The sequence below is a fragment of the Mauremys reevesii genome, linkage group 25 (genome assembly GCF_016161935.1).
Source record: "Mauremys reevesii isolate NIE-2019 linkage group 25, ASM1616193v1, whole genome shotgun sequence".
Taxonomy (NCBI): domain Eukaryota; kingdom Metazoa; phylum Chordata; order Testudines; family Geoemydidae; genus Mauremys; species Mauremys reevesii.
The window spans coordinates 5,211,348-5,235,681 of record NC_052647.1 but is presented as its reverse complement, the minus strand read 5'-3'; the positions used below and the strand labels follow the sequence as shown (position 1 = coordinate 5,235,681).

The window sequence follows — 24,334 nt, the reverse complement described above, 5'->3', positions numbered from 1 at the left end:
TGTTGCCCTCCGCTGGACTCTCTCCAATTTATCCACATCCTTCTTGTAGTGTGGGGCCCAAAACTGGACACAGTACTCCAGATGAGGCCTCACCAATGCCGAATAGAGGGGAATGATCACGTCCCTCGATCTGCTGGAAATGCCCCTACTTATACAACCCAAAATGCCATTAGCCTTCTTGGCAACAAGGGCACACTGTTGACTCATATTCAGCTTTTCGTCCACCGTAACCCCTAGGTCCTTTTCTGCAGAACTGCTGCCCAGCTAGTCAGTCCCTAGTCTGTAACAGTGCATGGGATTCTTCCGTCCTAAGTGCAGGACTCTGCACTTGTCCTTGTTGAACCTCATCATATTTCTTTTGGCCCAATCCTCTAATTTGTCTAGGTCCCTCTGTATCCTATCCCTACCCTCCAGCGTATCAACCACTCCTCCCAGTTTAGTCCCACTCCTCCCCTCCCCTGGTGGGCCCAGATGGCAGCGGCCGCCCGGCTGAGCCGCTCCTGCCCCCGTGTGCTGCCTGGGCACGGTGCCCTGTTCCCCTCGAGCCCCTGGCCGCGAGCACTGGGCCCCCCCCCCCCGGGCCGGTGACTCACTGGCGCGCCGTGCCGTAGCCCTCGCTGTAGGTGGCGGCCGAGACGCCCACGATGAGGGCCGGCACGCCGTAGCCCAGCAGGAACATGTAGCGGCGCCTGAGGCCGAGGGGGGTGAAGACCTGAACCACCAGCAGGTAGAGCTCGGCGCCCTCCAGGCACATCCAGCAGAAGGCGGCCAGGAAGAAATAGTGCAGGAGCCCGGCCACCACGCCGCACACCACCTGCAGCCAACGGGACGTGGGACGTCAGGGCCGGGCTCCCGGCTCCTCCAGCCCCAGCCCCGGGCAGCAGGGGGCGCAGTGGGGAGTGGGGCAGGAGCATGGGCTGTGGGGGAAGCTCGTGGCTTCTCCAGCCCCAGCCTGTGCCAGCAGGGGGCACAGTGGGGAGCAGGGCCTGCAGTTGGCTGGGAGTGGGAGCTCCCAGGAGGGGGCGCTGTGGGCATCAGCCCTGAGGCTGTCTGGGGGGAACTGCCAGCAGGGGGCACTGCGGGGAGTGGGTCCCGAGGCAGGCGGGGCGGGGGCGCTGTGGGGAGCAGGGGCAGGGGCTGATGCTGGTGGGGGGGAGTGGGACCCGAGGCTGGCGGGGAGGAGGAGCTCCCAGCAGGGGGCGCTGGGCCCGAGGCTGGGGGGGTCAGAGCCGGGTACCGTGTTGCCGGTGCTGGAGGTGCCAGTGAGGAAGACGGTGTAGGCGATGAAGAGCGCCAGGCAGAGGTGCAGGTGGATGGTGGTGCGGGGGCCCTTGAGGGCGCGGCAGAAGAGGAAGGTGACGATGGCCAGCAGCAGGCACAGCAGCGAAATCACCAGCCCCACCTTGGTGATGACGTCCAGGGTCCAGTCCTGTGCCGGGGGTGGGTGGGGTGAGGGGATTAGTCAGGGTCCCCCCCCCCGCCCCAAGGCAGCAGCCAGGCCGGGCGTTAGGGGACAGCCGGACTAGCCTGTCGGCCTCGCTCTGTGCCGCGGCTGGGAGCGCCCCCTAGTGGTGACACCGGCAGCCTGCGGGAACCAGAGTCTGTCTGGGTCCAACCGCCCAGATGGATTCGATGCTGCCCAGCCTGCCCCTCTCCACCCCCGAGGGGCTGACCCACAGCCTCAGGGCCATGGGAAGCCGAGGGGCTCTAGGGTCACCACCCACCAAGGGGGAGTCCCTGGCACCGATCCCTGCAGGACGGGGGCGCCAGAAAGTGCGAGGGGCCGGGGCTGTTCCCCTGTAGCAGAGAGCAGAGCGCCCCCGCCTGGCGGGAGGAAGCCCCTGCCCGGCAGGGAGCTGCTTTTGGACCAGACAGATGCGCTTGTGGCTACGGTGCTGCAGCTCAGGACTCCTGGGTTCTACCAGCTCTGGGAGAGGAGCAGGGGGGCTGGAGGCAGGACTCCTGGGTTCAGTTCCCAGCTGTGATGTCACCTCACTGTGTCTCCTTGAGTGAGGCATTTAACCCCTCCCTGCTTCTGAGCGATGGGGATGGGGATGCTCCCTGCCCTGCAATGCAACGGGGTGAGCTCCCTGCCCCTGCTGCCCCACAGCTTCCCAGCCAGGCACGTCGGTCTCTGCTATCTGGGGAGTCTGCCTGTCCCCTGTGGGAGGGGGGGCTGCTTGTGCTCCTGATCAGATCCAGGGCCCTGCCTGCTGGTGGGGAATGGGTTTACTCCAGGGGGAATCTGGAGTGACTCCTGCTCCACAGGGGAGGATTGAGGGGATGAGCAGAACCAGCCCAGCACCGAGGCCCCAGCGAGGGCCGCGCCTACCTCCAGCTCGTAGAAGGCCATGAGCACGGCGAAGCTGGTCAGGTGGTTGCACTGGCAGCGGGTGATGGTGGCGTTCAACTTCTGCAGGGTGCAGCCGTCGGTGGCCCAGCGCCTGCTGCCAGGCTCCCAGTAGGCGCAGAGGAGGCGCAGGTCGGTCTTGTTCTCCTGGGCACAGAGAGACGCTTGGTGCATGGGGGGCAGGAGAGGGGTGGGGGGCTGGCTGGAGCTGGTCTCCCCAGACTGCGAGAGAGCAGGTCAGGGGGGTACGAGGGGCTGGGCTGGGCTCACAGAGCATCAATTTGTCCCTGTGTGGGAGGCGGATTCGCCTGCAGCCTGGGGTGGGGGGTGTTACAAGAGATGGGCCCAGGCTCTGCCCCCGAGTGCCCCAGGCTCTCCTCCCCCCGTGCAGGGCCGTCTTTAGGCCGATTCGCTCGATTCCCCGGAATTAGTCCCTGCGCCTTAGGTGCCTTTTTAATTTTTTTTACTCACCCCGTCGACGGTCCGCTCCAGGGTCTTCGGCGGCCCAGCTCCCCTGGCCAGAGCGCCGGCTCCACGACCCCGGCCAGAGCCCCCAGCCCCATGACCCCGGCCGGAGCGCGGCAAGCCCCATGGCCCCCCTCCCCTGGCCGGCAATCTGAAATGCCACCGAAGACTGGGAGTGCCGCCCAGTGAGTACAAGCCCCAGGACTCGGGCCCTGCACTTGCTAAAGCCGGCCCTGCCCCCATGCCCAGCCCAGGGGCTCACCGGCACTGGGTGGCTGAAGCGGATGCTGACGGAGAGGCCGAGTGCCTGGGGGTTCGGGTCACTGATGAAGGCCGACACCACCGGAGACAGCACACGGTAGCTGGGCCGCCCCAGCTCCTGCGCCCACTTCCCCGTCCGGCCGATCTTGTCCCACTCGGGTGCCTCCACCCGCCCAGCACCGTCCAGGATGGGGCTCATCCCCTGGTATGTCAGCAGCCCAACCAGCATGAAGCCTGCGAGAGACAGAGATGGATGAAATGGAGGGCAGGAGGGTCCCTGGGGCAGACTGGTGGCAGGGGGCGCTGTGCTGCTGGGGGTGCTACCCCCAATGCCCTGGCCGTGCCCCATCCCCCTACACACCCCAGCCTGGCACCAGGGGGCGCTGTGCTGCTGGAGGTGCAGGCACCAATGCCCTGACCATGCCCTGTCCCCCTACACACCCCAGCCTGGCACCAGGGGGTGCTGTGCTGCTGCTCCCAATGCCCTGGCCGTGCCCATCGCTATACACACCCCAGCCCAGGGGATGACCACATACCTTCATTTTTCTGCCCTGGGGCTCCAGCCCACTTTAATTCCATCTGCGTCTTGCTCTGCTGCAGCGTCACGGTTTCCTGGCTCTGGTTCCCAGCCTGCCTGGACACCAGCCCCAGCTCTGCAACCACAATGCCAGCCAGGGCTCACAACAGAGAACAGGGAAAGGGAGCCTGTAGCTAGGTAAGGTGCTTTCCTGGCTGTGGGGGGAGCTCCCAGCTACTCCAGTCCCAGCCTCCCTCAGCAGGGGGCACTGTGGGGAGCAGGGCGGGAGCACTGGCTGTGGGGGGAGCTCCCATCTCCCAGCAGGGGGCGCTGTGGGGAGTGGGGCGGGAGTGTAGTCTGTGGGTGATGAAAGCCCAACTGGGACCACGTGGCCAGGTGCTGACCTGTGCCGTTGGGGGATGTGATGCTGATCCTATCACGCACGGTCAGGCCCAGCGTTCTCAGCAGCTTCTCCACTATGGCCATCAGCTCCGTCGCGAACCGGTGTCTCCACTCCACACTCTCGCTCTGCTGCCCGACCAGATTTATCTGCTTCTCCAGAATGTCCAAGAAGCCCTGGCCAAGCAAACGTGGGGGGTGTTGGTGTCACAGTGTCTGAGCCCCTGCCGCGCCCCCCATTCCCAGACTGCTAGTCCTCCACTGCCTTCCCACAATCCCCCTGAAAGGAAAGACAAGTTCTCCTGCCATTGACATTGCTGCCTGGGAGGTCAGACTAGATGATCACCATGGTCCCGTCTAGCCTAGAAACCTAGGAGAGCCAGCTTCTTGGGCACAGAGCCCACTGGGGAGGCAGGCATGGGAATTTCTGGGAAGTGCCACTGTTTATTTATCTCCTGTTCCAGGCGCTGCATCTCTATAGATCGCCCTGGGACTAGATCTGAGTAGGAGCAGCAATTCCTCCCCCTAACAGAAACAAACCCAGCAAGGCCCCAAACTTTGGCTTGGCACCTGCAGCTTTTCCTTGGCGTTCTGAGGGTTCATCTGCTTCAGCTCCTCCAGCGTCACCTGGCAGAGGCTTCCCATCTGTGCCAGGAAGCTGCTCAGGATGTTCTGCAAAACAAGGCCCAGGCCTGGCTCAGGAAAAGAGATCACAGAATTGCAGCCCACATCCCCCTGTCCCGAGAGGATCCCTAGGCTCAGAAGCCAGGCGCCAGAGGAAGTGCGGGCAATGCCCCATCTGGCCCTTAGCGGGTGCACGGCATTTGCAAGGGATGGTGGGGGACGGTGGTTGCAAGCTGAAGCATGTTGCAGCAGCCTGATGCTGCTGATCCTGGAGGGTGAGAATCACCCCTGGGGCAAAGGCCTGGGCCGTGGCTGGACTGCAGGGGGTCCAGGGACTGGCCACTGGCTCTTTGCCTAGGGGCGAGTTTGGCCCCAGAATCCTTGTGGGGCGAGATCAGTGAAAAGCAATGTGGCACGTAAAGGGGAATCGGGGTCTAACCCCGCCCCCCGCGAGGTCTGTGCCCCACTCACCTTGGCTCCGGCAGAGTTGTCATCAACCAGCAGCGGGGGGCAGGTGAGCTCTGGGGATGGAAAGGGAGGAGGAGTGAGAGATGGGTGGGGGGAAATGCGGGGTCTGGCTGGGTAGGTGCATGCACCAGAGCCAGGCACAGAGAGCAGGACTCATTCCCTCCAGCAGGGGGGAGCAGTGACACCCCCCCCCCACACACACACATTCAGCCAGGGCCGCCCAGAGGATTCAGGGGGCCTGGGGTCTTTGGCGGCGGGGGGAATTGCTGTCAAAGACCTGGCACTTCAGTGGCGGGTCCAGGGGTGGAAGGACCCCCCGCCGTGGGTCTTCGGGGCACTTAGGCAGTTTTCCGGGGCCCCCGGAGCGAGTGAAGGACCCTGCTCCAGGGGCCCCAAAAAACCTCTCAAATTGCCCCACTTGTCCCCCCCTCTGGGAGGCCATTCAGCCCCACACATGTGCGCAGCCCCTTCTGCCCATCCTCTGCCCACAAGCTGGTCCCTGTGAAAGGAACCGTCCCCCCTCCCCGTCCTGGGGGGACTGAGCTGCTGTGGGGTGGGGCCGTGGGGGCTGTGGAATCATCCCAGCCGTATCTCCCCTCAGCCCTCTCCCCCCAGCTGTGGGTGGTTCTGGGGTGTGTTTGGGGGGGGGGAGGGGAGGAGAGGAGAATCCAGCAGGGAGCCCCGGGCTGGCCCCACAGTGGCCCCTAGGCACAGACTGCGCCCCCTGCTGCCTCTTCCCAGGGCAGAGAATCCAGCCGTGCAGCAGGAATACAGGCACTGCTGGGGGGGAGACGCCCGGCCTCTGGCTGCCCTGCTCACCCCCTCCCCGGCCTGGCCCTGCTCCGCTCCCAGAGCCAGACCTGGGCTCGCTGGTGCCTGTGGCTCTGAGACAACTGGAAACACCCAACGAACGGACAGGCTGGGCTGGGGGAGGGGAGAGCCTGGAGGCTGAGCCCTCCCTGGCCAGGGCTGAGACCCAGAGGGACCCCGTCCATGGGGGGCAGGGGGACTGTTGCACTGTCCCAGACCAGTTCCCAGCTCCCTGCCACCTCGGACAAGACCTCTGCCTGTGTAAGTCCAGGCCCTGCCCAGCCCCCCCAGGTGCCCCCTCCATGCCCCCCGCGGCAGGACCCACCTTGGCACAGGGTCGTGTTCCTGTTGGAGGGGACGTAGCCGGCCCGGCACTCACACCAGTAGCTCCCGATGGTGTTGATACACGTGGCGTTGGGGCTGCAGATATCTGGGGTCTTGTTGCACTCGTCGATGTCTGAGAGGGGAAAGCGGGGGAGGGGGTCACACACAGCTCGGCTGGGGACTCACGGGGGGCAAATGACCATGGAGTCACCCCCCACCCATTGCAGGGGCCGTGGTCTGTCGGTCAGGGGCCGTGGTCTGCAGGGGTCGTGGTCTGCTCCATCTACCCCCCTCCCATTCTATTCCCCTTTCTTCCCTGCTATTTGCAGGGCCCCCTCCCTGTGGCCCAACCTTTTCCAGACCAGGACCCTGCGATCCCCTCCCTGCACCAGCCCTGACAGAGCAGGGTTAAGGGGGGGCCGATCAGCCAGTTAACCTGCAAAGGGGAAGTGACTCAGGCTGCGTGCAGGGCGCTGGCTAGAAGGAAGCTCGCCTGGGAGGGGACAGGTGGGGCTTCGCTACAGCCCGAGGGCTGGGCCCAGTGGTGGGGGCTGAGGTAAGGGGGGCTAGGAAGGCCCGAGGTGGGGCTAGGAGCCCCAGAGGAAGGGTTTCGCTAGCAGGAGAGGAGAGAGGGGTCTGACTTTAAAAGGCTCCCCCAGAACAGGGATCACAGCGTGACCTGGCCGGACGGCCGAGACACGGGGCAGCCACGACTCCGGGAGCTGCAATGGTGGAGGAGAAGAAAGGGCGCGCTGAACTGGAGCTAGTCGCCAGAAGGGGGCGCCACGCTCAGCGTTACAGACCCGATGGGTCCCCTCCCTGCTCGGGATACACCCAGCCCCGCCCCTCCCCTGGAGCACTAGGAGAAGGGTGGGTGGGCTGCGCCCAGGGGAGTGCAGGGGAATTGGGTGATGTCCCTTTAAACTAGTTTCTTTGCTCTCTGGTGGCTCTCATGGGGCTCTATGGCAGAAACCCAACATGCGGCCAGGCCCTGCACGGCTGGTAAATAGGTTGTTTGGAATCCAGCTGGACCCAGGGGATCCCCCTATTCCTAACACTGCACAGTGAGCAGCAGCCCAACAACGTCCATTCCTGGACCCTGCTGTGACCCCTGGCCCAGGGCCCTGCGGGGTGAATCCACCGAGCCCTCGGACAGATGATGCCAGCTCGACACTCGCTGCCGATCCAGCCTGTGGAAGCCAAAGCCAGAAGAGACCAGCTCAGCCTGACCCCCAGCATAGCCCCAGCGAGTCACCAATCCGGCCCCAAACGGAGGGGACTTTACTGCCCTCGCTGCCTCCTGGGGCCTTTCACCGTGGTGGAGAGTCTGATCTGACAGACGGGCCCCGCCCTGCCTGGCACAGGGAGCCCTGCCGTGATCTAGCCAAATGCTGGAGGGACGTGCACCCGCCAGGCTGCCAACGCGGGTAGCACCAGCTGCCGGGCAAAGGGGGATACACGGGGGATGTCAGGACTCCATTGTGCAGCGGGGTCACTCACCCCATGCAGGGAGTGGGGTTTTCTACCTAGGGACCTGGCTTGTTTGTGCAGAGACGCACTCGTTCCGGCCAGCCCCTAGGGAGCCTGCAGTCCTGTCTGGGACAGTGAGAGATGGAGAAGCAGAGCTGGGATGAAAACCCCTTGAAGTCAGTGGTGCTGCACCAATTTACACCACTGGGGTTCTGGCTCCCGCTTTGTGACCATTTCACATACAGCAGCACTGAGTTGGTGGCGACAGGGGCATCATCCATCATTCCCATGCGTTGAGGGAAGCGATTGAGCTGCTGCAGAAATGGCCATGACCGATTCTCCCGGAAATCCCAGCCAGGAACAAGTGCTGGAATTTGACATTCGCCTGCTTATTAACCCAACATTTCAGCCGTCCAATCAGGAAGCAGAGAAAGACCATGGGACTGAGGCAACCAGTTGTTCAACATCAGTGACAACTTTTCAGAGCAAACAGTTTGACAATAAAAGCACAGACATTTATCCACCCAAACAGTCAAAGGGTCAGCTGGTTTGCAGGCTTGGATCAGCATGCAGAGCTGTTCTGCTAACTCCCTGTGGTGTTCAGATCAGCAGTGGCCTATCAGTCACCATCCCTGGGGACAGTAGGGGCAGAGCCACAGAAGAAAGCTAAGCTCTCCCCGATATTTATCCATAACGCTTCTGCTTCTCACAGAAATCCTTGTGGGTAAAATCCCCTTCGTCTGGACATCAGCAAACAAGTCAGTCAGCAGGGAGAGTCCAGAGCGCTCACGGATCCTTCCCTTGGGATGTGCTCCAGCAGCTCTTTCCCAGACTCCACCCCCTCTCTTTCCCATGACAGCATTTTGCTATTTCCCGCTATTTCCTTCCCCTCGGTCGTTATTTGCATAAAGGCAGCACCAGAGCGCTGCACACACACGGCCATAAAGAGCTTCTAGTCTAAATAGACAAGAGGTGGGAGAGAAAACTGAGGCAGGGAATTGCCCAAGGACATGTAGCAGGAACAGAGCTGGGACTAGAACCCAAGTCTTCAGAGTCTCACACCTGACCCACTAGACCTGTCTCTTTCAACTTGCTTCCGCCATAAAAGGTCAAGAATGTGTCTCCCCTGCCTCACCATGCAGATTCTACCCTCTGCTCCTTTCACTGAGAGGCGCTTTGTGTCTCCGGGCTCACGGCCGGGAGTGCATCAGGGCTGGAAAAAAATCCCTTGTTCCTTTGGCAGGAAATTCAACTTTTGCTCCATTGTTAAACCTCTTGGAAGGCAATGGGCCTACGCCATGCCTGTGAGGGGGCTTATATGTGCCAGTCTCTAGCAAAGGCTACTGAGTCACGGAACAAGGAGAGAGCAAGTTTGTCTTGGTCTAGCGGCTGGTTCCCATAAGTAGATAACAGCCTGCTACAATGACTGGATAATGGAGTTACTCCCTTAGCTCCAGCAGCTGAGCTGTGGGCTTTCAGCAGACAAGTCCTGGGTTTGATTCCTCCTGATGACCCAAGTTGGTTCCTTTGTGATACCAGCTGCTGAAGGTTCACTTAATGGGGTTCCAGAAACTAATGGGCTTTTTGAGCCCAAGGTGTATTAAAGATTGTCCAACACAGAGTCCTCAGACCAGTTTGCTTTGCAAAGACCTGACCTTCCCCCACCTCAAGCTCTGCTATGAAAGAGCATCTTGGGCTCTGATTGCAGCTGCAGGTTTGGGGGGGATGCTGCCGCTTCTAATGACATCCCCAGTGCCCTACGCTCCTGCCTCAGTAGAATTAAGCAGCACAGCAAGAGACATGGCAACCTTCACTCCCCGGGCTCAGTTTCCAATTCGTAAGACAGGCTGGGAATCAGAACAGACACTTTGCCCACGTGTGGCGCAGAGAAAGAGCGAGACCTCAGAGCAACCTGATTAGTTTCCCCATCCATGAATGCTGGTTAGTGTCAGAGATCCCGGGTCAGCTCAGTGACGGTGCATTAACAGCATCGCCAGCACCAAGCAATCAATAAAAACCCCAAACCGTGAGCCAGGCTGCAAAAATGTCACGAGATTGGTTTTAAAATGACAAGATTTTTTTTTAAAAATCCATTTGATTTTAGCCAAAAGTGGAATTACGTGACTCCGGGAGGTGGGGCTTTAAGGCAACACCACACGTTAGCAACACTGCAGACAAGCCAGAAACAAGCCTTTGCCACGACTGTTTCCAGTTCCTGTTGTACCTGTGCAGATCTTAGCCGTATCCTTTTGACTCTTTCCAAATCCGCAACTGCATTTACACATGTAACTCCCTGGCATGTTGATGCAGTTCCCGTGGGGCTCACAGATTGTGGCGTTTCACTGGCACTCGTCAATGTCTGCAAGGAGACAGAAAGCGCTAGGCCAGGCTGATCTAGGAGCTGGACCTTGGCACTGGGGGACGCTGCTGGGGGATAATCGAGGCATCCGACATGCACCGTGCTCTGGGGAGACGGGACTGGTTAGAGCCAGGAGTTCAGTGACTGGGCCAGCGAATGGGAGCAAGTGGCTATTGTCCGGAATGAGCCGCTTCAGATGGGAAGGGAAACGCAGCCCTGCCAGGACACGCGCCTGCTGCTTGCTAAAGCTCCCAAGCGGATCTGGCGATGCCCAGTGCCACAATATCAGTGCAGACGGCAATGCCTGAATGAGCCGCCCGCCCCTGGAGGGGACAAATGGGGAGCTGCTTTGGAGGAAGGGGATAGAAAATAACACGAGGGCTGGTCTAATGCCTGGATATCAGTCAATGGGGTGACCTCCTCTGCACCCCACGAGCTGCCCTGGGCACCCCCTTGCACACAGGACAGTGCAGAACCAGAGGGGTTCAGAGACAGGCAATGAGAATGATCAGGGGCCTGGAAAAACCCTCTGCGGAGAGAGACTGAAAAGACTGGGACTGTCACCTTAGAGTGAATGTAAGAGGGGACGTGTTAAGAGTCTATAAATGACTGACGGGGACAGAGAAGGGAGATGGGGAGCTTCTGTTCTCCCCACCTCATAACACGAGAGCAAGGGCCAGTCAGAAAAGTGAGAAGACGGGAAATTCGGAACGGAGCCAAGGAAAGGCTGTTTCACGCAATGTGCGATTAGCCTGTGGAACTCCCCACCACAGGAGTCACTGAGGCCAAGAATTTAGTAAGATTCAAGTAGCGACTGGACATTCCTACAGATGATGAGAACAGCCAGAGGGATCATAGTTAAAGGGCACAACGTTTGGGAAGAGGGAGAAAACGTCCTGCTGTGGGGCTTCAGCCCAGCTGAGTATTAGAGACCAGGACATGAGGGCAGATTATCCCTCAGGTGCCACTGCAGGGCTCTTCCATCGTCCTCTGCAGCATCTGGCTTTGGCCCGTTGGAGCCGGGATACCAGGCTAGATGGGCCTCAGCTCTGATCCCGTCTGCTGTGCAAGTGCCACGTTACTTGTGTCTCAGCCTGGCCAGCGCCCGGTTTTGCCTCTTCAGAGACTGAGCTGCTCCCGGGGCAGACTGAACCTGTCAGAACCTACCGGCTGCATCCTGCCAAGTGCTGCCTCCTCCACCACTCGACCCTGCGACACTTGCGGGTTCTCCTGACAGCACCAAGGCAGCTCCGCGTTTCCAGAACCTGCTTTATTCTGGAAACGACGTACAATCGGGTTCCGCCCCAGAAGGCTACCAGCGGTTTAATAGCAGGCAAAAACAAAAAAAGGAAGTTCTTTTCTTCTTCAGGCACAACTCACTTGTGGAACTCTCCTTACCTGAGGAGGTTGTGAAGGCATAACAGTGTTTAAAAGAAACTGGATAAATTCATGGTATAAGTCCATAAATGGCTATTGGCCATGGCTAGGTAAGGAATGGGTGTCCCTAGCCCTCTGTTGTCAGGGGATGGAGATGGATGAGAGAGGAGAGAGAGAGAGATCTTGATCTAGTGCCTGTCTCTCTCTGGGGGCTGCACCTGGCATTGCCAGTCGGTAGACAGATACTGGGCTAGATGGACCTTTGGTCTGATCTGGTACGGCCGTTCTTATGTCCATGCGGGATGGGAACGAAGCTTCCAGCGTCCTTATCCATCCCGTCCTGGTGCGATTGGGATGTTTATAGCGGGTAGCGCCGCAGTCGGGACCCCGTGGTGCCAGGTGCTGTACACACATCCAGCCACAGCACAGCCACTGCTCCAAAGCTCTTTCCCCAGCTCCGATGCTCTGTCTGCTGGAGAAGGGGGGCCATGCGCTGGGTTCGGTGTGGTGCCAGAGCCCCTCTCCCTCCTCGGGGTCGGGGTGTCCGCAAGCCCAAACTCGCCCGAGTTGCAGGGAGCTCTGAGATTGGGTGTCTCTAGGGGCTTAAGTCCATGGGGAAATTGAGGGTAACAGCTCCTGTGGAATCACTCCCTGTCCGGACACTCTGGTCTGGAATAATCAGTGCGCTTCCAAAGAGAACAGCGATCGCCATCAATCCCCCCGGGGGCAAGCCCTAGGGATTCTCCACACGGCTCCCGATACCAGCTATCCCCGCACAATCCCCGGGACGCTGGCTGAGATACCTGCAGCGCTGATTTCTTCTTGTGCCTAGACCCGCCCCAGGACACTGGCTGGGGTGATCCCACGCGGCCTGGGGCTGGCGCAGGAACGGCTGGGCGAGGTCTCTGCCAGGGGAAGCGTTTGAACCAATGGGCTCCTGAGTTCTCCCAGTGCTACAGGCCTGGTGCTCTGCGCCCCCCAAACGGGGGTGTAACGGGCGGTTTCCATGGGAACGGCCGGCTGGGACTTGATACAAGCTCTAACTACCGGCTGAACGTCGCAAACAAGGGCCTGGAACGTCCCGGCCCCTTCTCCGATCAGGCCGCCCTGGCTGCCTAAGGGGGCATAATGGCCCTCTAGGACACACCCTCCCACCCAGGGGGTTCCCTGTCAGTGTGGGGCTGGAAAAGGCTCTGCTCCCAGCCCTGAGGGAGGGGGCAGACTGGGGGCCTGAGCAGGGTGTGGTGGGGCCAGGGGAGAGCTCACCCTGGCAGCTGTTCTCACTTTCGTGCATGAACTTGGCTTTCCCAGAGCTGAGCTCGTAGCCATCGATGCAGGTGCAGGAGTAACTCCCAGGCGCGTTGTTGCACTGTGCGTTTTTTCCACAGTCTGTCTGGTTCTGCCCCAGACACTCGTTAATATCTGTAATGCAAGAGGGGACGCTCTGTACAGTCCTGGCAGGGAGACGTTCCCCGTATCACCCCCCAGGTCCCACACTGTGTGAGCTGGGTAACAGGATCCAGGTGACCGGGACCCTGAACGTCCTCAGTTAGCCATTTCTGCTGCTGGAATGTCAGAAAGAGCCCCGCCCCTCCCCCGCCAAGCCTCCTGGCCTAGGTATGGGGTGGGGGGCAGGGTTCAGCCCCACAAACACCCAGATCCCCCATGTGACGGGAGGGTGGGGAGACTCCCCCTGGGGCTCCAGGCACCCTGTATGTTGGGGGCGGGTGACAAGCTGCTTCTCCTTTGCCCCCTCCCTCCTTGGATCCCTGAAGGTGTGGGGGCAAAGTACAGCCAGGGCTGCCCCATTCTGCTCCCGTGGGGCCCCTGTTCCCCTGGACACCCAGAGGCTGATTAGGGCCCAGGCTGGGATTCAGACGGGTCAGTGTGATGGGCCCCCCACCCTGTGCCCCATTCACAGAGCCCAAGACTCCTGGCTCCTGCTGCTCACTCTGGAGGCCCCGGTTCGATCCCCAGGAGGGCGGCCCTCACCCGAGCTGCTGCCCCTCCCCCAGTCCCCAGCCGGGCTGAGCACCCCCAGCAGGCCCTGCAGTCAGTGGAGTTGGCTGCTCCGGCCCTTAATGCCCTGCTCTGTCCCAGCCCCCCCAGGACAACGTGGGAGCCCCGTTACCGTCACAGGGCTCCGTTGTGTCGGTGAAGAAGCGATTCCCCCTTGGCTGGTATCCATCCAGGCAGGTGCAGTGGGTGCTGTTCACACACTTGGCGTTTGCTGGGCACAGCATATGGTTGTTGCAGTCCCCAGTGGTACCTGCAGGGGCGGGAACAGCTGGACAGGGTCAGCCAGTGCAGAGCGGCTCCCCCCCACCCCCTCCACACACAGGGGGATCGACTCCTTTCACATGCCCCATTCGCTGATTTTCACCCCTGGGCGCCTGGCAAACAGCTCCGACACCATCCACCGCCTGGCCACAAGCTGCCTCCGCTGCACAGGAGGCCTTGGCTCCCCGGGGTGCCCCCGGCACAGACAGGCAAAGCCGCCAGAGCTCACCCAATTTTTGTCCTTTTTGTTGCTGTCGTCATTACTCTCGTTAGCATCAATTTCAAACCCAAACCTCGCTTCGAACCAGAAAACGGGAATTGTTCGTTTTGAAAATTATTTCATCTCTGCCCCTCCTACCCCCAGTGCAATTTTTTCCCAGATAAAACCAAAAATTCCTCTGAACCGAATGAGCATTTTCTGGCAAAAAATGGTTCCTTGGAAAATTCCTGCCCGGCTCTGCCCTGGATTGACTGGGAGTGGAATCGGGCACGAGGCTAGTTTGGATCCTGAGCTGCCTCCCATGACCCAGATTGTGACATGCCTACGGGGGCTCCTGGATCCTTTAGCTGCCCAGTGTTTGGGCTCCGCTGGGATCCGTCCCTCTGACCAGCGTGAGCGGAAGGATCCCAGCGCAGCTTAGCCTGCTGCAGGGCTTGGGGTTTGCAGCAGAGCTGGGCTCGGGGTGCAGAGTCTGGATCTCAAACACCCCCCAGCTGGGCATGTGGGTCCCAAGTTTCAGTTCAGCCTGATTTTAGGCGGGGGGGCACCTACAAATGCCTCTTCTAACGTCTGAGCCATCAGGGGTTTGATTCGGGCTGGTCGATAACCCGGCCCTTGGCTACAAAGGGGACCTGCCCCTCACTCCAGCCCCCAGTGTAGAGCCCTGGGCCCCAGGGTCTATTCTCTGCTGGCCACGGGGCTGGGAAGGGAAGGGGAGGGCTACACAGGGGCCTTCTCCTCTCCCCTGCACGTACCCACCGTGCTCTGTAAACCCACCCCAAGACGCCCACACCAAGGGGCTGCTCCCGGCTCGCCAGACCCCTGACCCTGCTCTCCTCCCACAAGGGAAAGGGGCCGGAGGGGGCGGAGGCCGGAGCCCGGGCAGCCGGGAGCGCTGGGGAAGGTTAGCCAGGAGGAGTCGGCCTTACCTTGTACGCCATGATTCTGGGCCACGGTGCCCCACAGGCACAGGGCGATGCAGAGCCCTGGAAGGCAGAGACAGGGTGAGGCACCTGGGCAGATGGTAATCACCACTCAGCTGCACACACCCCCAGCCGCCCCAGTCCTGCCAATCCCGGGCCAATGGCCAGTCAGGGCCTTGCCGATGGTGGAAGTAAAAATGCAGAAACCTGGTGCGCTGGGAAATCAGCCCCAGCTGGGATCCCTGGTCATATTTTTACCTGATTCCGCTTTGGAACTGGACTTTTGGCCTGACACCTACCCCTGCTCTAACCACTAGGCCCCTTCCCTCCCCTCTGAACTGGAGATAGAACACAGGACTCCTGATGCCCAGCTTGGAAGCAGGGCCAAATGGACAAGCCTGTCGTATGAAAGGAGACTGGAGGAGCTCGGTTTGTTTTCCTTAACCAAAAGAAGGATAAGAGGAGATATGATTGCACTCTTTAAATATATCAGAGGGATAAATACCAGGGAAGGAGAGGAATTATTTCAGCTCAGTGCTAATGTGGACACGAGGACAAACGGATATAAATTATCAGTCAGGAAATTTAGGCTTGAAATTAGACGAAGGTTTCTAACCATCAGAGGAGTGCAATTCTGGAACAGCCTACCGAGGGAAACAGTGGGGGCGAAGGACCTCCATGACTTTAAGATTAAGCTAGATAAGTTTATGGAGGAGATGGTATGATAGGATAACGGGCTTAGTCAATAGGTCAATTAAGTGCCACACTGGTAATTAGTACAATGGGTCAATGATAGGATATTGTTAGCCTTTTTCCAGAGGGTCTGGCTGGAGAGTCTTGCCCGCATGCTCGGGGTTCAGCTGATCGCCATATTTGGGGTCGGGAAGGAATTTTCCTCCAGGGTAGATTGGCAGTGGCCCTGGAGGTTTTTCGCCTTCCTCCGAAGCATGGGGCAGGGGTCGCTTGCTTAAGGAGTGGGTGGATCGGCTTATGTGGCCTGCATCTTGCAGGAGGTCAGACTAGATGATCATAATGGTCCCTTCTGATCTTGAATTCTATGATTCTATGATTTCATACGATGCCTGTCAGCAATTTTTAGTCTCCACCATGGTGGGCTAGACTGGAGCAGAGGGGACCTGACCCCCAAGGCCAGCCCAGCCCCCCAACACCCTCCTCCGCCCCCATCGAACCTTTGTGTCCACAGAGCGGCACTGCACAGCCTCAGCCACTAGGGGGCGCCACAGCCCCACGCCAAGGCCACAGTCCCAGGGTCCATGCTGGGCTGGGTCTAGTCCCTCAGCTGTCCCCCAAGTCCCCATAGTGCCTGAGCAGGATCATTACTCACACGCCAGGCACACGCACCGCACACACTAGTGTTCATATGCACACACACTCCGGCATGTACACAAACGTGCAGATGTGTGCTCACGTCTGTGAACAAGTACCGATGTATATACCGGTGCGCCCACACCCACGCACGGGAACACACGTGTGCCACACACTCATGCACAGGCACAGAGGTACAGACCTGTATGTTCACACATACCAGCAGCCTGCTGCAGCATCAGATGCAGGGACAGGGTCTCCAGAATCTCCCATGTACCCCCTGCTGGGTCAGCCCAGGACTGCAATAATAACACTCCAGCACTTTACCCAGGGCTTGCTGCTGCTGCTGCTGCCCCTGGGGTCCCGTGTAGCCGGCAGGAGCCGGGGTATCGCCCCCCCCCCCAGGCTGCCCCCTCAGATGGCAACGGCCGGGCGGTGACCACTACCAGTGAGCGCCGTCCCCTCCCACCGCGCCGGGAAGCCGTGAATCATGGAACAACCCCCCAGCTCAGTCGGGGTCTGTAGCTGCGACCATAATACACCTAATGCACGAGAGGAAGTGACCTGACCCAGTCTCAGTAGAAAGGCCACAGACGGGCTGCACCTAGAGACCCAACAGCCAGGCCTGAAGCAGAGGGGTGGGGGGGGAGGCAGGGGGAGAAGGGGCTGCCCCACGGAGCGAGACCATGGGATCTGGGGGAAGCACCAAGGCCGGCTCTGTTGTGAAAACATCCGGGGGGTAACTAGGGGTTTTATCGGTTCCCTTTTCACGAGGCCACTTATCTCCTGGCTACTTCCCCCCACTTCTCTGACGGGCAGGACTCAAGTGGTGTTGAAAGCCCTGAGCCATTAGGGGCGGCAGTGGGGCCGGTTGCTAACAGGGCTCGCTGAGGTCATCCCAGCAACAAGTGCTGAGCACAGAGCCTGTCCCACTAGGGAGCCTGGCCCTACGGCAGCTGTTGTGAGGGACCCTGGTGCTAGTGCCAGGGTGTGTGAGGACACCCAGAGGCCGGGGATTGGTGCAAGGCTGACTCCCCCTCAGCTCTAACCACTAGGAGGCACCACAGCCCCACACCAAGGTGTTAGTGTGCGGACAGGGGTTGAGTTAGGGGGAGCTGTGTCTCCTGTTAACTCACTAGGGAAGACAGGCTCTTAGAGCTGGATTGGCCAATGAGATCCAAGCATGGCGGGAGGGGGGGGTGTGTTTGGGCCACTGGGGAATTTGGCCCCAAAACCTTTTACAAATCTGCCTCTTGGTGCCTTTGCCGGCACTTTGCATCCTGCCTGTTTCACGGCCTCTCCTGGCCCTCCGGCCCCAGCCTGTTCCTTATTCTGAGGTCGTGTCAGAAACCCAGCCTGCCCGTCAGTCTCCTCAGTGTTTGCATGGATCTGTCGCTCAGCAACAGCGGAGAGGAAAAAACACACGTGAACGGGGACATTGCGGTTGTAAAACCACGACATTTGGCTGGTGTGGGGGGAGCTGAAAGGCATCCTTTGAATTCCACTAGACGGCAGGCGTCCCCGGGAAAGGTTAAGATCTGCGTCCCTGCAGCGCCAGTCCAGAGCCCAGCTGGGGTCAATGGGCCAGGTTCCCAGGTGGGGTCAATCAGCATCGCTCCATTGGAGTCAGTGGGGTCACTGTACATCTGCTGGGGACCTGACCCCATTGCCTCATTTTTAACCCTGGGAACATACGGAGGAGTCATTCCACTTTACTAGTAACATCAGAGCGTAATGCTGGCTGGAAGCAGCACCGCCTACCAGCTCGGCCACAAGCCTATGGGTCAGGATACCTAGGTTCTAGTCCCACCTCTGCCACTAGCTTGTTGGGTGACCTTGGGCAAGTCACTTCCCCCCTCCCCACACATCATCAATGTCTATTGCGAGCACTTCAAGGCAGGGGCTGTCTCTCTTAGGTGTCTGTGCAGCACCCACCACATTTGGAACCCCTAGATCTTGGGCAGGATCTGTGCAGCACACATGACAACGGGGGCCTCTGATCTTGAGTGGGGTCTCTGAGTTTCTGTAATCTAAGTACTAAGAATGTGATAGCCAAACCAGACACTGGTTAGTACAACAGTGTGAATCCACTGGCATAACTGGAGTGACTCTGGATTATGTGGAGGGGCAATAAGAAGAGGATCGGGCCAGAGGCTCCCACTGATAACAATGGAGACCTCCCCCGTCCCCGCTTTCCTTCCCACCGAGCAGAATGCCGGGCGCTGGACACGTGGGCAGAGCTAGATGCCGGCTGACAAAATCCTCCCCGGTCTCCTATTAATACTCAGGCCCCTGAAATGAACAAGGCAGCTGGAGGCAGGAAATATCCCCGGCTGGGGGCAGAGGAGACAGGTGAGGGCTCCAAGGGAATGGGGCTAAGCGGAGACACCGGGAAGGCCAGGAGGGCAGAGCCCCGGCCGCTGGGAGCAGGTTAGAGCACACGGCACAGATCGGGCTCTGGGGCGGAGCCTCAGCTGCTGGAATCGGGGTAAGTGCATTGAAGTCGATGGGAGCTACAGAGTCCGGCCTCACTGACTCCCAAGGAGCGATGGCCAGTTTACACCAGCTGGGATCTGGCCTCACTGGAGTGACACCTCTGTAAGGGAGAAACGTCTTTCATCTGCTCGCTCAGCCAGATCCTGGCCCTGGTGTAACCTCCTCCCCCAGAGCAGCCAGGAGTCAGCCCCAGCCCCCAGCCCCCCCTCCTCCACCCACCAGCCCACACACACGCAGCTCACAGGCTGGCAAACGTGCCCAGCGAGGTGCTGTTTGCCTGGGACGTGGGAGCTCCGGAGCAGCCCCACCACTCTCAGGAGGGTCAGGGGGGAAACCCTGAGCTGGGCGGGTGACGCAGAGTGAAAGCCACGTGTCATCCTGCCCAGGGAACACCCCAGGGCAATCCCCTGCCCCCCCCGGAGTGCTGGCCCGTGGGAGGCAACAGCTTCCCCCAGCCCCCCTGGTCCCACATTCCCAGCCACACACCAAGCAGCGACTCCCCCGGCCCGGCCCGGTGTTCCCAGCCGAGCAGATCTGAGTGGCCCCTCCATGCACCCGGCCTAGGCGGGGGCGGCAGCAGCTGATGCAGCGCCCCCTCCCCCGACGCAGCTGCCCCTGGAAAGTCCCTGCTCCTCTAAAGAGGCAGGAAACTCACTGCACTTTTCCCTGCCTCTGCACCCCTCAGGAGCCCAGTCTTGCTGCTGCTGCTTCAAACCACAGCCCTGTGCAGGGAGCCCTGCTCTAACCACTACACCACACTGCCCTCCCAGAGCTGGGGCTAGATACAGGAGCCCCGGCTCCCAGCATCCCCTGTTCTAACCGCTACACCGCACTGCCCTCCTGGAGCTGGGGCTAGAACCCAGGAGTCCTGGCTCTCCTCCACTGGACACCAGTCCCCTCTCAAAGGGGACACTTCCACCCCTCTTCTTGGAATCAGCCCCTGACGTTCTGGGCAAGGTCCCAGCTGGTGTAAACTGGTCTAGCCCTAGTGAGCTTAGTGGAAGGAGGCCGATTCACACCAGCCGGGCTCTGGCCCCCCTGTGCTTTCCTCTGCCCTGGGTAGTTTCCAGGAATCGCTGTCACCTCAGCATCTCGCTGCTACTGCGTAATCCTGCAGGGACCCGGAGAACTGCCCCCCCCCCCGGATACTGTATCTGCATTTCTGCCCAGCCCCCACATCTCACAACGGGGGCCTGATCCCCCAGGTGGGCCCGATCCACCACTGATCTGCCCCTTGTGTCATCAATTCCACCAGCACCAAGTGGGGGGGCGGTGCCTGCGCTGCTGCCATGGTGACCTGGGAGAATTTACCCCCCCGCACACGCTGGCTCATGCTCACTCTGCCCAGGTGCCAGCCCTGGCACAAGACGAGGGTTTTTTTGGGGGGGATGAGGAGAGGTTACAGGACCCGTCATTTCCCAGACCTCTCACCATTTCCCCACAACTCAGCACCCGCCTTTCGGTTTTGCTCTTGATTTCGAAATCAGCCGCGCAACGCCTCACCCGGCAAAACAGAGCCCGCTTCCCCCCCGCCAGGTTAACTCATCCGCCAACTCCCCCCACAAGATATGAGGTGCCCCTCCCCCAACCCCCAGCCCCTGAGATACAACCAATCCCCACCCCGACCCCCAGCCAGCCATTTCTTCCAAAGCTCCAGGTCCCGATACAGGAGACAAAGGGCGTCACGGTGCTGCCGACACTTGCAATTTTACCATCGCCCTAGTGACAATTGTTGCTTTTTTTAAAGCCCCAGCTTCTGGGCTCCTGGGATTGTGAAGATCTGGGCTCAAATTAAAAGCAAGTTTCTAACCCTCCGGATGGCAGAGTGGAGCTCAGAAATGTGACACCCCCCAGAGGGCTACGAGGCCACAAGGAACCCAACATTGCGATCTTACTATCTTCTTCAAGCCACTTGGGATTTTCGAGAGCCTGTCTCAATGCTTCAAGGCTTGGGGCAGCAAGGCTGGAGTTAGTATTACGTGTATTATGGTAGCGCTTAGCCTGGGACAGGTCCCCACTGTACCAGAACCACGGCCCCTGGCAAAGAGGAGACAGGCCAAGGAGGAATCTGCTGACAGATCCCGGCAGCTCAGTTCCCACCCAGGCCCGTAGCTCAGGACGCTGGTGAGACTAGACACGTTCGCTCCGTCAGTTCTCGCGTTACAGCCCTGCCAGCCAAGGGGCGATGGGGAGAGATGCTGCCAGGCCAAGGCCGACACCCGGACACGAGCGCTGCCGGCCCCTCCCTGATGGCGCATTGGCGGCACTTCGGCCCCATCCAGCCCTAAAGCGCCTCATGGGCATTCACAGCCCACACGGCCCCACTGCTGAGAAAGAGCTGCCACCAGCCCCATTTTACAGGTGGGGAAACTGAGGCACTAAGCGACAACTCACCCACTGTCTCAGAGCAAATGGCAGCTGGGAAGAGAACCCAGGAGTCCTGGCTCCCAGCTCCCTTCTCTAACCACTAGACCCCACTCCCCTTCCAGAGCCAGGAACAGGAGTCTTTGGCTCTTTGCTCCATATTATCATTGGCTCTTTGCTCCATATTATCTCCCCCCCGACATTTTATGAAGCCAGGAAATCAAACGTAAAAAAACAAAGCCACTGATCTAACAAACGGCTGTCATGCAACCCCACCGTCACAAGCACAGCTGGCATTTATTAGCCATACTGCTGTGGCACCAAGGCCCCATTGTACCAAGCTTGGCACCTACAAGCCTTGGCATTGAGAGCCAATGACCCAAACAGACAAGGCAAGTGAAGGACCATTTGCCCCATTTTACTGCTGTGGAAACTGAGGCACAGAGCGATTCAGTGCCAGAGCTGAGAACTGAAGCTGGATTTTCCCTGTGCCAGCATAGCCCCTGAACCACTCGGGCACCTGTGCCACAGAGCTGCTGCCAGCTGGGCTGTGCCACACAGATCTAAGGAGGCATCAAAGATAACAGCAGCTACAGGAGCCCAAACTACCCCTGGATCCAATCCTGAGCCCATCGCACCAGCAGGACAGCGCCTGCCTCCAACGGGAGCTGAGTTGGAACATGCAGTGCAGGATCCAGCCTCCAGCTGGGGAGCCACGTGCCAAACTTGGGCACCTAAAAGCTGGCACCTAAATCCATATCAAGGCTCCTAAAATAGCTGGCCTGGCTGGCTGGTTATGCCCAGATTCTGCAGGATCTGGGAATGCTCGTTATTAAGTGAATTATGGTATCAGCCCTCACCAAAATTGAGGCCCTATTCTGCCAGGGGCTGCACAGACCCCAGCCAAGATTGGGGTCTCCATCGCAACAGGCGTGGCACTGACCCACAGCGAGAGACAGCCCCTGCCCCAAAGGGCTCCCAGTCTCAACTGACAAAAGACAAGTGGGGAAACTGAGGCACGGAGCAGGGAAGCGAGTTGCCAAATCAGTGGAAAGAACCCAGGTGTTCTGACTCCCACCCCGACACTCTGTTGACTAGACGGCGCTGCCTGCCTACAAATCACAGCCCCTTTGTAAGTCAGGCTTCTCATTTCAGGAGCCTAAATCTGGATTGAAAAGCAGATTCCCCAAAGCTCTGGGAAGGTGGGTGGGCACAGACCCAGGGCAGCACTGATGTCTCCCTCTCCCTCCCTCCTTCCCCAGAGGGTGGCTGGACTGGCAGGGCCAAGCAGGGCAAGGAATGCTCCATTTTATTAATTACTTGGCACAACATGGACAGAAATATTTCTGAAAACGAGGCTCCTATGCTGGCATCACAGGCGTGGCACCCCCGCCCCAGGACATAGGAGTGGGGCACTGAGCACCCAACAGGATCCAGCCCTTCGTATAGCCAGCCACTTAGACAAGAACTCTTGGCCAACACCCCTTCCCCAGCTGTGGGGATAGAACCCAGGAGTCCGGGCCCAGGCTCCCCTGCTCTAGCCACTAGACCCCACTCCCCTCCCACTGCCGGGATAGAACCCAGGAGTCCTAGGTTTGCTTCTAGCCCTGACGGCATCTAAAGCCAGGCAAATGCTCCTTTAAGTGAAAGACATAAGAACGGCCCTACTGGGTCAGACCAAAGGTCCATCCAGCCCAGTATCCTGTCTTCCGACAGTGGCCAATGCCACGTGGCCCAGAGGGAATGAACAGAACAGGTTATCACCAAGTGATCCTTCCCCTGTCACTCATTCCCAGCTTCTGGCAAACAGAGCCTAGGGACACCATCCCTGCCCATCCTGGCTAATAGCCATTGATGGATCTGTCCTCCATGAATGTATCTAGTTCTCTTTTGAACCCTGTTATGGTCTTGGCCTTCACACCATCCTCTGGCAAGGAGTTCCACAGGTTGACTGTGCGTTGTGTGAAGAAATACTTCCTGTTGTTTGTTTTCAATCTGCTGCCTATTCATTTCATTTGGTGACCCCTAGTTCTTGTGTTATGAGAAGTAGTAAACAACCCGTCCTTATCTACTTTCTCCACACCAGTCATGATTTTATAGACCTCAGTCATATCTCCCCTTAGCTGTCTCTTTTCCAGGCTGAAAAGTCCCAGTCTTATTAATCTCTCCTCATACAGAAGCTGAAGACTTCAAACACCCCAAAGCAAAGGACCCCGACCCACATTCCAACCCGCTCCCTCCCCATCCAGCCTCCTCTGAACCCCAGGACACCAGGCACCCAGCTCCCGATGCTGCAGCTCCCAGCTCCGAGGTGAATCCCACGCTCCAGCACCACCCACAGCCCAAAGGGGATGCGACTGCGGATGCATCAGTGGCTGGTGGGGGTGGGGAAGGTGACCCTGGAACTTCCCCTGCCCCCAAAGATCAGATCAAGTCTGGATGAAGCTCGGAGGGGGGGCCTGACTGGACCCAGGACGACCCGTGACCGGAACAGCTGAGAAGGGGGTGGGGGTGGGGGCTTTGGGGCATCTCCACCTGGGATGTGCTGACAGTGCAGGCCAAGGGTAGACCTGGCCTTGTCTCCAGTGGGGACAGGATCAGGCCCAGAGGGGGACAGAGCCAGGACACATGCAGGCAATTGCATCCAGCCTTCTGCACTGTCATTAACCACTCAGGACTCGTCTGAGGGTTCGGAGGAGCAGCCCACAGACAACACCAGCACCCCCCCCCCCCCGCTCTGATAGTGCCTCATACCCAACGATTCCCCCCTGGGGGAAATGCAAAGCCTGATCACCCCAAAAGGGTCCCCAAAAGGCTTTCAAACCTGGTCACTGGGCCTCTCCGTCCCTGGTGTAAAGTCCACCCCGGACAGCACAGTTTACAAACCCGGGGGAATCAGTTTATAAACCCTGCTTCTGCAGCCTGAGGGAACAGGGTCTAGTAGTTAGAGCTGGAGGGTTGGAAGCCAGGACTCCTGGGTTCACTTCCCAGCACCAGAACCATCTTGCCAGGAGCCTGGAGAAACCACCTGGCCTCTCTGTCAAAGAAGGATCATCTCTCTCTGGAGTACAAGCCAGGATGGGACAACCTGTGACACACACACACCCATAACCCGCTGCTCCCCAGGGTGTCAGAGAGGAGCCCAGCCCAGCCGGACAAATAGCACAATCCACTAGTGCCCGGGAGAGCCCAGCAGATCCCTGCCCCGCCAGAGACAAGTGTCCTGGTCCCATTCACACCAGCACGGGATCCAGGAGTCACTCCCCTGGAGTCACACAAGGGGAAAGTTGTAGGAGCAGAA

The 24,334-nt window shown here is 59.4% G+C and overlaps 1 protein-coding gene across 4 annotated transcripts in view; it reads right to left on the bottom strand.

Moving 5' to 3' along the window:
• The window catches only part of LOC120391381 (adhesion G protein-coupled receptor E5-like), a 73,212-nt gene that overhangs the window by 48,327 nt on the left and 551 nt on the right, over positions 1-24,334 (bottom strand). For 3 of the 4 annotated variants that reach the window (XM_039515021.1, XM_039515022.1, XM_039515020.1), the window contains exons 2-13: positions 14,854-14,910; positions 13,556-13,711; positions 12,691-12,846; positions 6,220-6,351; positions 5,088-5,137; positions 4,563-4,664; positions 3,998-4,169; positions 3,613-3,729; positions 3,078-3,310; positions 2,333-2,497; positions 1,238-1,429; positions 594-814 (exon numbers count right to left, since the gene is read on the bottom strand). In XM_039515021.1, coding sequence (XP_039370955.1) covers positions 594-814; positions 1,238-1,429; positions 2,333-2,497; positions 3,078-3,310; positions 3,613-3,729; positions 3,998-4,169; positions 4,563-4,664; positions 5,088-5,137; positions 6,220-6,351; positions 12,691-12,846; positions 13,556-13,711; positions 14,854-14,910 — 1,753 coding nt within the window. The remainder of the gene's footprint in view (positions 1-593; positions 815-1,237; positions 1,430-2,332; positions 2,498-3,077; positions 3,311-3,612; positions 3,730-3,997; positions 4,170-4,562; positions 4,665-5,087; positions 5,138-6,219; positions 6,352-12,690; positions 12,847-13,555; positions 13,712-14,853; positions 14,911-24,334) is intronic. The other variant, XM_039515023.1, reaches the window with a different exon arrangement.